Source organism: Schistocerca piceifrons, chromosome 1 (genome assembly GCF_021461385.2).
Source record: "Schistocerca piceifrons isolate TAMUIC-IGC-003096 chromosome 1, iqSchPice1.1, whole genome shotgun sequence".
NCBI lineage: Eukaryota > Metazoa > Arthropoda > Insecta > Orthoptera > Acrididae > Schistocerca > Schistocerca piceifrons.
Window position 1 is genome coordinate 746446656 of NC_060138.1, and position 13109 is coordinate 746459764.

A 13109-nucleotide genomic window follows, 5' to 3' on the forward strand; every position below is an offset into this window, starting at 1 on the left:
TTAACACAGGGATTTTACAAAATTTTAGTTCAGTTATTAAAGATGATTTTTTTTTCAATTGTAATGAAAATTCACAACATTTTTTTGCAATTTTTTTATTTATATATTCAAAAATATACAGTTTTTTGGAAAAATTCTGTGTTAAATTATGCAGAAGGTACTGTGTAACATTTACTGAAAGTTTGAAACGAATATGTTTGGAAGATCCTTAGAAAACATGTAGTTAGTATGAGAAAATAAAAGTTTTGGGAATCGAGCGACAAAGATTGGATTAACTTTTTAGTGCATTCCAGGTCCATAGGATGGATTATCTTCATCCTCTGCAAACTCCTCCTCCAGCTTCCTCTTGTTCCTCCTCCTGTTTACTCTTGCTTGTATTTCTAGACTCTTTACAGCCCTGTCTGCAGCCCGAAGGCGTTCCTTGTCTAAAGCAAGCATCGCTCGTACCATATTAGAACCTATCTTCATTCCCATATTTCTAAATACCTTGCACCTTACAATGTTGCCATCATTGAAAGTCGCAACAGCATCATACACACCAAAGTGAAGTGTTTCTATTCCAACAAATACAGTCTTGGGGATTCTCGACCATATAACACTATTTACACTTTCATTGGGGTTTTGAGTTTTTCCGTGAATACACTTTTTCAACAGTTCAGGTGCTGCTAAGTCTCTGAAAATAGGTTTTATCACCTCCATTATTGCATGAGGCAGACTATGCTTATGAGTGTACACTTCACCAGTTAGCAATCCTTTGTTGTATTTACACCAACTGTCTTCTTCTTTGGGACACAAGCTATGTTGGGGATTTTCATCGGTTGAAGAAGTATGAAAAAAAAGAGCCCAAACAGCCTTCTTCATTTCGTCGACACTTTGTGTATTTTGCCTAATAGCCATTCCATAATAGTTCTGTATTTTGTCAATTACACTGTCAGTTAACCTTCCCTTCCCATCCAACCCTTTACCATCACTGAGTTTTTGTTTTTTGTACGAAGCTTTCAGTCGCCGAAGTCTTGTTCCCATTCGCTTCTGTACGTGTCCAATACACTCAAATTTCTGCAGTCCATCATCATCACCATAGGGCTTCAGTCCTTGAACGTGTTTGAAACTTTTAGAATCACCGTCACCAAGGTAATTAACATATCACACTTCATCACACGCCTCAGAACGCTGGAATATACTGGCAACACCAGCCACTTCCATTCCTCCACTACTGCCACTATAGTTAGCTTTGCAATTATTTTCATGTGTACCTTTATATTTTTGTGGACATCTACAATACTTTGATATTACTGCTACATCTAAAACTTTCCCTGTATACATACTGGTGGCAGACACTACACCATGAAGAGATGCGTGTCCCCGTTTATGCCAAGTACCATCGAACGCTGCAGTCAAATCTCTGTTACCATTATTTTCCATTACTGCCTCTTCCACAGAGTTCTTCATAGATTCTATACAGACATCTTCTACTTTAGACCCTATTAATTTATTATAGGTCGTAAACTTGGTTGGGGGATTTGGAAGATTCATGATGCCACAGAAAATTGCACCTGCAGTACCACCCATACCAACTGAACGCAAGGAATAAACAAATCTAATGTTGTGTTCGTAGATTTTGCTACCATTTTCTTCAGTTGCAGTTACTGCAACACTGTTCCAAAAGGTGGTCATGTATGAACACTTATCACATTTCAGTTGGATTTCACTAGCAAGTCCTACGTGCTTTATTATGGAGAGTTCCAGACCAACTTCACTACAATGAATACATCTTACACAGTTTGAAAAAATTCCTTTGAGAACCGACATATCAAATATTTCATTCACATCCGATTCACCCATAAAACATTCATAGTTTTCACTCATTGAACCAAGCTTCTTCTGTGAAGTATTTTCTTTCCCACTTTGACTGCTATGGGCAGGTTTACTTGAGAGGTTAGGTTCACTCACTTGGTTATCGTCTTTATTGTTTACAGTAATAACACATACCTTTGGCTTTCCAACATTTCTCCTTTTCTTAAAAGCCTTCAGAGGATTTCTAATAACTTTGCTTTTACTCATTATTATACTTCAACAAAACAGAGACTCAAGAAACAGAATTAACTACGAATATTTTCGAGATAATGACAGAATAAATAAACATGAAACAATCGACAATCACACCAGCGATATATATTGAACCATCACAGGCTAGCCACAACACATACTTTATCTCACATCACTAAAATGTACCTGATGAACACAGACGTTAATAATAACACCATTTGACAGCAGTTTAACAGCGCCACAGTGGGTCACGCCCATGTAGAACACATTTCAAAAAAAATTTAAAAACAGTTGTAGTCTTCGGAATTGAATAAATTATATATCTATTAAAAGGTAATAGTCTGCAGATTCAGAAAACGCAAAAAAGTAAAAATTGAACTTTTCATGATTTTGAGCCTTTCTGGAGCCCCTTAAGTTACACCAGCTGCTGTTGGCTCATTGTATTCCAAGCTATGACAGACTTTTACATAGAGAGATATATATATGCAGTTTCAGGAATTTTCTCACGCTATAGTACTATATACACTCCTGGAAATGGAAAAAAGAACACATTGACACCGGTGTGTCAGACCCACCATACTTGCTCCGGACACTGCGAGAGGGCTGTACAAGCAATGATCACACGCACGGCACAGCAGACACACCAGGAACCGCGGTGTTGGCCGTCGAATGGCGCTAGCTGCGCAGCATTTGTGCACCGCCGCCGTCAGTGTCAGCCAGTTTGCCGCGGCATACGGAGCTCCATCGCAGTCTTTAACACTGGTAGCATGCCGCGACAGCGTGGACGTGAACCGTATGTGCAGTTGACGGACTTTGAGCGAGGACGTATAGTGGGCATGCGGGAGGCCGGGTGGACGTACCGCCGAATTGCTCAACACGTGGGGCGTGAGGTCTCCACAGTACATCGATGTTGCCGCCAGTGGTCGGCGGAAGGTGCACGTACCCGTCGACCTGGGACCGGACCGCAGCGACGCACGGATGCACGCCAAGACCGTAGGATCCTACGCAGTGCCGTAGGGGACCGCACCGCCACTTCCCAGCAAATTAGGGACACTGTTGCTCCTGGGGTATCGGCGAGGACCATTCGCAACCGTCTCCATGAAGCTGGGCTACGGTCCCGCACACCGTTAGGCCGTCTTCCGCTCACGCCCCAACATCGTGCAGCCCGCCTCCAGTGGTGTCGCGACAGGCGTGAATGGAGGGACGAATGGAGACGTGTCGTCTTCAGCAATGAGAGTCGCTTCTGCCTTGGTGCCAATGATGGTCGTATGCGTGTTTGGCGCCGTGCAGGTGAGCGCCACAATCAGGACTGCATACGACCGAGGCACACAGGGCCAACAACCGGCATCATGGTGTGGGGAGCAATCTCCTACACTGGCCGTACACCACTGGTGATCGTCGAGGGGACACTGAATAGTGCACGGTACATCCAAACCGTCATCGAACCCATCATTCTACCATTCCTAGACCGGCAAGGGAACTTGCTGTTCCAACAGGACAATGCACGTCTGCATGTATCCCGTGCCACCCAACGTGCTCTAGAAGGTGTAAGTCAACTACCCTGGCCAGCAAGATCTCCGGATCTGTCCCCCATTGAGCATGTTTGGGACTGGATGAAGCGTCGTCTCACGCGGTCTGCACGTCCAGCACGAACGCTGGTCCAACTGAGGCGCCAGGTGGAAATGGCATGGCAAGCCGTTCCACAGGACTACATCCAGCATCCCTACGATCGTCTCCATGGGAGAATAGCAGCCTGCATTGCTGCGAAAGGTGGATATACACTGTACTAGTGCCGACATTGTGCATGCTCTGTTGCCTGTGTCTATGTGCCTGTGGTTCTGTCAGTGTGATCATGTGATGTATCTGACCCCAGGAATGTGTCAATAAAGTTTCCCCTTCCTGGGACAATGAATTCACGGTGTTCTTATTTCAATTTCCAGGAGTGTATAATGTTCACCAGGCGTCTTGCAAAAAATAAAAAATAAAAATTAAAAAAATCATTTATGAAACCATTCTGTATTTTTATTAAAATAATAGCTGTGTAGGTCTACATGTTGATATTCATATGCAAGCATGTGTATTGCATATAGCATATATAGTAACAGGCACTGGTATTATTTTAAACCCTCCCATTACTCTTTTTCCTATTTCATTCAAAGACACTGACCAGAAGAATGATTACCTTTATGCATATACATTTAGCTTAATTGCAACAAAAGAACATCACTTAAGATTATATGTAAATAACAAAGAGACAATATGGTTGACATCAAACCACTGCCCTCCTAAAATTTACCAAAAACTTATTCATTGTCACCCTAACCAACTTTGTCTTAGCCATAGCCACTTCATGTTTGTGTACCAAACCAATGTCTATGGAAGCGAGGATGGCTCCATCCTGTACCAGTCTCTTCATGTAATACATGAAACAGTCATTTCTCAGCATGCAGCAGTTTGGTCCTCTCGTACAGTTATTCAATAACATCTTTGTTGTCTGGTCTCATTGCATTATATTAATACTTCTTCCATAGCTCATGAATACAATATTTCATAATGGTGTGGAACATGTCAACTTAACAAAAGTTTTCTTTACATAATACAATTTTTTCCCCTAGTGTATATCATAATTATTATTATTACTATTATTTTAAATTACTACTTCATATCAAAAAATTCATCTACTGAGTAGAAGGAGTTATCATTCAGAATTTTTTTTAATTTGTTTTTAAATGCTTGTCGACTAACTGTCAGACTTTTAGTTCTATTTGGAAGATGACCAAAGATTTTTGTGGCGGCGTAATTCACACCTTTTTGCGCCAAATTCAGATTTAACCCAGAAATCATCCTTTCTTGTAGTGTTGTAGCTATGCACTTTGCTGTTATTTTTGAATTCGGATGGGTTATTAATAACAAATTTTATAAATGAATGTATGTATTGTGGAGGGTACTATGAATATCCTGAGTTCCTTAAATAAATGACCGCAAGATGACTTTGAGTGGGCTCCAGCTATTATTCTGTTTACATGCTTTGATGCAATGAATATGTTTTCTCTTAATGATGAATTAGCCCAAATATAAAGATATATAAAAGCAGTGAATGAAAGTAGGCATAGTAGGCTAGTTTACTGATACGTTTATTATCAGAATTTGCTATAGCGCCAACAGCGTAAGTGACTGAACCTAAATATTTCAGCAGATCATCAATGTGTTTCTTCCAATTCAATGTCTCACCAATGCACCCAGAAATTTTGAATATTCTGCCTTAGCAACATACTTCTGTTCAAAGTCAGTATATGTCAACGGTTTTATGCCATTTACTGTACATAACTGCATGTACTGCATTTTCTCAAAATTTAGTGAGAATCCACTTGCAGAGAACCACTTAACAATTTTCTGAAAGACATTATTTACAATTTCCATAACTAAATCATGTTTGCTGGGTGTGCTGACTATACTTGAATCATCAGCAAAAAGAACTAGCTTCGCATCTTTATGAGTATTGAGTGGAAAGTCATTAATATATATTGAGAACACTAAGGGACCCAGTACTGAACCCTGAGGGACGCCATTCTTGATACCACCTCCACAGTTAAAGGACTCTGCACATTTTTACAGACTATCTGTAGTCTTAATTTCAACCTTCTGCATTCTTCTAGCTAAATATAGGTTAAACTGTTTGTGCACTGTCCTACTCATACCACAATACTTAAGTTTATCTAGAACAATTTCATGATACACCCAGCCTTTGAGAGATCACAAAAAATCCTAGTGGGTGATGTTCGGTTATTCAGAGCATTGAATATTTGATCAGTGAAAGCGTGTATAGCATTTTTTAAAACCAAATTGACATTTTGTTAGTTAGCTTCTCTTGAATACATTACTTTTTCAAGTATTATGGATAAAGCTGTCAGAAGTGAGATTGGGTGGTAGTTGTTAGCATCAGACCTATCCCCTTTCTTAAGCCATGGTTTAACAATAGCATATTTCAGTCTCTCTGTAAAAATGACCTGTTCAGTGAGCTACTGCATATGCAGCTGAGAATCCTCCTTATCTCTCTCATTTCTTAACATAAGCCTAGCTCATTACTTGACAGTCATAGACTTATTACTCAGAACTTCATACGATCACTGTGTCAGCCTTCAAAAGCTACATCTTAAATGGTGCATTTTAATAACCATTTCTCCACTGTGTTCATTCATATGAGTAAGTTTGTCATTCACAAAATTCAACAGGATGGCAGCTGTATTGCTGGTAGTCTTGTTCACCATCAAACTATAAAAACATTTTTCAGCCTTTTGATGAAGCTCAGAATACTCTCTTTGTTGTTCATTTCTGGATCAGGATGAAACTTAACTTGTTAGTTGAGTTTAGTTTTAATTTTTAAAAAGTTTTCTAAAGATGTAACAGTTGGAATTTGCTATAATTTTCTTCAACTATAAGGTTAACTTCTAATTTATTTTTAAACACAACATAAAAATGTATAGATTAAATTCGTAGGTTTTTAATTTTTTTTAATTGGTACAAACATGCTTCATAATGAATCAGATTTAAAGGTTTGAAATAATATTTTTTTAATCTATTCGAGGAAGATAGCAGTAGTTAAAAGAATGCAGTATCCTTTGTGTTTTGCAGTCCCTCTGTTTTTATATTGTATGTTGGTGCATGCAGCATAAATATCAACTGTATATGAACTGCAAAACTACTTTCTGCATGGGATTATAGAATGGAATTTTCAAATAAGTTCACTGGTGTGTTTATCTGTGTTTTAAATCTACTAACAGCAATTTTTGCACTTAAATAGGGCATGTTTGTGTGTAGTAGCTTGTGTGACCTAAGCATGGATGTCATGTTGTTTCTTGAGGTGGGTGGCATTTTCCATTTTTAATCAAATTTTAGCTAACCGTAATGTCCTGATCATGAAATAACTTTCTTTTTTCTTGTTGCAGAAATCAAAGCAAGGAAAAAACAGGCAGGTAGGTATCTTTCATTTCACTTTTTTATCCGTGTTATGTTCATTTGCATTCTGCCTCTGATGATCTTGTTAACAACAGGAAATTTAACCTTTATCTTCCTTCCATATCTTGCATGAAAGTGTTTGCACAAATTAGTTTTTCTTGCTTCATATTATCTTCCATAGCTAATGCCATTATGCCAGTAGAACATGGCCACATTTAATTGTGACTAGCAGAAGATGAATGATAAGGTGGTGACATAATTATATTTGGGAGCATTATATAATAGTGAAACTGCCTGTTATTTTAAGTAAGTCATCCTGTAGAAATTGGATACAGCCATACTGGGTAACTTGTTTTCTATGTTAATAAATGCAAAAAAATTATGTAAGAGTCCCAGTCAGTAGTGAAACTTGGAGTGGTGGGGGGAAAAGAAGAGAGGGGGAGGGGTTACATTTATGTGATTTGAAATTGCATCTTTTTCAGTGTTTCAGTTAATACTGTTGACATAGTGGAAGGAAGGAAGGTAAGGGTTTAATTTTCAGTTGGTAACGAAATTGTTAGAGACGGAACTTAGTATAAAGTAGTCAGAGTTCACAAATATTTCACTACAGATGTCTCTAAATTTATTGCAGAAAAGGACTTAGGATTCTTGAGAATTGGTTCACTGAATGTGAGAGTGAAGAAAACAACTGAAGCATTCAGCAACTTCTTAGGTGTAGGAATAAACAGTGACAAAATACATAAAACTTGGGGCTCAGCCGATAATATACAGCAGGTAAGAGAAATTTAGTATTGTATAATTGAGTGTACTAATTCTTCACATCAAACTGTAGAAACAGTAAAGGCAACCATTCATCTTATAACATAAGGATAGAGATAACATCACACATGTGTGCACACACGTGTACTTACATAAGTACATTTGTACCTCGGTGTGTGTGTGTGTGTGTGTGTGTGTGTGTGTGTGTGTGTGTGTGTGTGTGTGTGTGTCAGAGAGAGAGAGAGAGAGAGAGAGAGAGAGAGAGAGAGAGAGAGAGAGAAAGAGAAATATATTAATACGGCTACATGCAAGCCATTTACAGGTATTGTGACTATATATCTTTGAGAGGACTATTCTTATTTCTATTACTTATTCCACGAACTCAGTGCTGGTTAGAAAAAGAGATTTATTTTTAATGACAAATTTCAGTAAGTAATAAATATATAGGAAACAGCCGTTAGTATCCCTAGTTCCCTAAACAGGCTTTTGCAGGATGTTCTTCAGTTCACACCTTGAATAATTCTTGTTAGACATTTGTGGACACAGAAAACTTTAGCTTGCCTAGATGAGTTAACCAAAAAAATAATCTCCTGTGATGTTTTGAAATAAAAGTAAGTACGGCTAACTAGCTTTTTTATTTTTATATCACTTGTGTCTCACAACATTCGCATTGCAAATAGAGATCAGCAGTTCTGTGGTTTTCTCCTCCCATTTGAATTTATTGTTGTTGTTGTGGTCTTCATTCCAAAGACTGGTTTTGTTCAGCTCTACTCTATCCTGTGCAAGCCTCTTCATCTCTGAGTAACTACTTACCTTATTCGTCTCTTGGTTTCCCTTATGATTTTTATCCCACACACTTCCCTCCAGTACTAAATTGGTGATTTGTGATCCCTTGATGCCTCAGAATGTGTTCTACCAACCAATCCCTTCTGGTCAGATTTTATCACAAATTTCTCTTTTCCCCAATTCTGTTCAGTACCTCCTCATTAGTTACTTGATCTACCCATCTAATCTTAAGCATTCTTCTGTAGCACCACATTTCAATAGCTTCTATTCTCTTCTTGTCTGAACTGTTCATCATCCATGTTTCACTTCCATACATGGCTGCTCTCCCGTCTCCGGCCATCCTGATTTAGGTTTTCCGTGATTTCCCTAAATCATTTCAGGCAAATGCCGGGATGGTTCCTTTGAAAGGGCACGGCCGATTTCCTTCCCAATCCTTCTCTAACCCGAGCTTGCGCTCCGTCTCTCATGACCTCGTTGTCGACGGGACGTTAAACACTAACCACCACCACCACCATGACTGCTCACCATACAAATACTTTGAGGAAGGTCTTCCTGACACTTAAATCTATACTTAATGTTAACAAATTTCTAATACTCAGAAATGCTTTTCTTGTCATTGCCAGTCTACATTTTATACCATCCCTACTTCAACCATCATCAGTTATTTTGCTTCCCAAATAGCAAATCTCATTTTGAATTTATTATCAATCTGTAATCCCAAGAATTTAATTCTGTCAACTTCTTCTGTCTGTTAGTCATCATATTTCAGATATATGCAGATGAAAGACTTCTTACAAGCTATAAATTTCTTGTAGTCAGTTTTTTTCTTCGGGTTTTAATGATGATGTATTGACTAGGAACAATTTATCTATGTCCATAAAAATTTCATTAACTGATCTTTCTAAGATTATACTTGATTTGCTATTTATTGAAATTTTTGTGTCATCTGCAAACAAACTTTTAACAGTTCTCAGTTAGATGATGCCCGATAGATGAGTCCATGTCCTTTTTTAATGACACATTTTGTTTCCTGTCACAGATATAAGTTTGAACCATTTTGCAGCATATCCTGTTACAGTATAATATTTTAATTTGTTATTTACACAGCCAGATGCCTTTGACAGATTGCAAAATACACAAGTAGCCTATTTATTGTATAATGAATTAAGTACATTCTCACTGTATTTGTAGGTAACCTTCATCAGAATCCTTTAGATATCCAAACTGTGACATTTGCAGCATTTATTTGATGTCATATAATAATGAATATTCCTGGTTGGAATAATATGTAAAATAATGGAAAGGCAACCACTTGGCTGTAGTGGGCTGATGCGTGGTTCATAGAGAAACATAACAGAAAACAGAAGTCACCCTAGTTTTCGAGTTCTTGCTCTTTTTCTAGTAAAAGTACACACATCACAAACACCACTACATAGACTCCAAAATGTACACCCCTACTGCTGCAGCAAGACTGATTATTGATTATCGATTATGGAAAGCAGTTGCCTGAAGTGATATAAGTCAGGAGGGGGTAGGGAATGACATGCGAGACAAGGAACTGGCATAGCATGAGGCAAATCTTTTGACAGATGATTCAGCAGCTACACGACGAGATGTGGGGAGTTCAGAGGGTAGAGCATAAAAGAGTTATGGAGGGGGGGGGTTGGGGGGAGGGTGAGAGAGGGAGAAAAAATTATATCCACATCACCGAAACTATAGTCTTCTGCCACTCACCCAACCTACAGCATACCATTGTTCATCCATATTGCAGCCCTGCACCCCATGGTTCATTAACTTGTAGTCGATCCAGGTGCCAGACCTATTCCATACATTCACCCACTGCCTCCTATCACAGTTCAGTCATAGACATTTCCCCACAGTAAAAGGCAAGGCCAAGTGTGAAAGCAGATATGAACTAGGGTAGAGTTATTGCACGGCATTCTACGTTGGCTTGACAGTTAACCAACTGTCTACTTGCATGAACGGTGACAGTCAAACTGTAGTAAACCACAGGCTTGACCATCCAGATGCTGAACATGCTGCACACTACACCACAAATGACTTCAGCAGATGCTTCACTATGTGGACAGTTTGGATACTCTCTTCTGCCTCAAGTTTTCCTAAATTACGCAAGTGGGAGTCATCTCTCCAGCAAATTCTGTACTGTCACAATCCCCTTTGCCCAAATCTCCACTAGCCTATTTCCCACTGTGTCACCTTACCTTGTCAGTACATAACATTTCTTCCCCATTGAGAATGTGAACTGCTTTCTTCCACCACTCTGCCTCCTCCCAAATCTCTCTCTCTCTCTCTCTCTCTCTCTCTCTCTCTCTCTCTCTCTCTCTCTCTCTCTCCCCCCCCCCCCCCTTTCCTTTTATACTTTATACCCCTCTCCCTTTCTCTCTCCCACCTCTGTCTTGCTCTTCATCTACACCTTCCTTTCCTTTTCTTCAATCTTTCCCTTACCTCCCCCTCCTTTTTTCCCTCTCTCTATCTGTTTTATGCTCTACCCCCTGAAATCCTTTTATCTTGTTGCACACTCACTGAGTCATCTGTCCAAAGACCTGCCTCACTTTATCGCACTGACCCCTCCTTACCTCATGTGCCCTTCCCTATGCCCTCCCACCTCCACCTGCCCAGGCAGCTGCACTCAGTAATCAATAATCAGCAGTCTCACTGCAGCTGTGGTCGTGTACATTTAGGTGGTTGTGTGTGTGTGATTGTGTGTACTTTTAATAGAAAACGAGCAAAAGCTCGAAAGCTGGTGTGAATTTTGTTTCCATTATATGTTTCTATGCTCCACACATAAGTCTGCTGTAATTGAATGGTTGTGCCTTTCCCTTATCTTACCTAATATTTCTTGTAAGATGGTTAAGAAGCCTACTGTACATCAGCTTTTCTAAAATTTTTGAGAATGCTAGCAAATATGAAATTAGATGGAAATTTAAACATATTTCCTTATCTCCTTTCCTAAACAACAGCTTTACTCCAGACATTTCATCCATTTGAAAAATGTTGCAATGATAAATGACTGATTACACAGATAATGGAATATGTTACTAAATTCACAAGCCTTAACTTTGTTAAAAACTTCCTGGCAGATTAAAACTGTGTGCCCGACTGAGACTCGAACTCGGGACCTTTGCCTTTCGCGGGCAAGTGCTCTACCATCTGAGCTACCGAAGCACGACTCACGCCCGGTCTCACAGCTTTACTTCTGCCAGTATCTCATCTCCTATGTGCAGAGTGAAAATCTCATTCTTAACTTTGTTGATATTTCATCATAACTACTGAATTTTTTATTTTAAAGATTTTAAGGTTGACATTACTTTTACAGGTGTAGTGAAGGTCATGTCATATTACTGAAGTTATTTGTGATGACTGGTCTGAGATTTTCAAAGGCAGTATCTACTGGACCTGACAACGTCTTTTCAGTAACAGTTATGAAATTCTTGTTACAAAGTTTTGCAACACTGCACACATCTGTTAACAATGTATCATTTACTTGAAATGCTATCTGCTCCTCTTCATGCTTGATTGTACCAGTTTGCTCCTTCACTATATCCCTCATTGTCTTTACTTTGTTATATGATGTGACTATCTTTTTCTGGTAATGCATTTGCTTTGATGTCCATATTTCTACCTTTAATATTTTGCAGTATGTCTTGTAATGATCTACAGCATCAACATCAGAGCTGTTTATGACAGACAGATACAGTTTCCTTTCTGTTTTACAAGATACCTTTATTCCTTGAGTAATCCATGGCCTCTTCCAGATTTTGCTTTGATCAGGTTTGGTATTGGGCTACGGTAAACTGCATTCAAATGAGGCAAGGACTTCAATAATAAGTGTTGTATTTTTAATTCATGCAATGAGTACTGCATACATCACTCCAGTTCATGTCTTTGAGGCGTCTCCTAAAATTATCAATTTTTGCTTTACTAACTGCCCTTGTGAATTTACATCAGTAGATTTTATATAAATGTTCAGTATTAACATTTAATAAAATGAACTGCAGTTCATGGTCTGAGAAGCCATCAACTGTTGGTTTTGTAATACAGCTTAGTTTGTTAGACCTTTCTCTAAAGATATTATCGATACTTGTTTATGTGAGCAATTAGCTACCCTAGTTGGAAAGTTTACAGTAGGAGTTTAGCTGATTGATAGTGTTACTGACTGTAACAATTTCTTACTGGTAGATTTTTTAAAGAAAATCTACATTAAAATTTCTTGATTGTTTGTTGTTAAATAGGCCAGTATAACTTCAAGGTGATTTATGAATAGATTGAAGTTATCTGCAAGTGCTCAGTGTACACATACTATTGTGAAGGATTTATTATGAAATTCAAGTTCAATCGCACTTCCTTTTGTATACTGATCTAGGAAAAACTTATGAATGTCTCTGTTTTTAAATTTATGAAAATTCCTAATTAATTTGGTAACTCCTTTCTCCATTTCTGATCTGAAAAACCACGATTCTAACCTAAATCCTGTAACACAACACTGATCATGATCATGTGATGTTCAGACAGGCAGATTATGTCCACCTGGGTTTTATGAT

The 13109-nt window shown here is 38.6% G+C and overlaps 1 protein-coding gene across 7 annotated transcripts in view; it reads left to right on the forward strand.

Moving 5' to 3' along the window:
• LOC124711768 (ankyrin repeat domain-containing protein SOWAHA) overlaps positions 1 to 13109 on the forward strand; it is a 624792-nt gene that overhangs the window by 583554 nt on the left and 28129 nt on the right. For all 7 annotated transcript variants that reach the window (XR_007005522.1, XR_007005524.1, XR_007005523.1 and 4 more), the window contains 2 exons: positions 6993 to 7019; positions 7634 to 7776. Coding sequence is in view for 4 of the 7 variants with exons in the window: in XM_047241985.1 (XP_047097941.1) it covers positions 6993 to 7019; positions 7634 to 7776 (170 nt within the window). In the remaining 3 variants the exon portion in view is untranslated. The remainder of the gene's footprint in view (positions 1 to 6992; positions 7020 to 7633; positions 7777 to 13109) is intronic.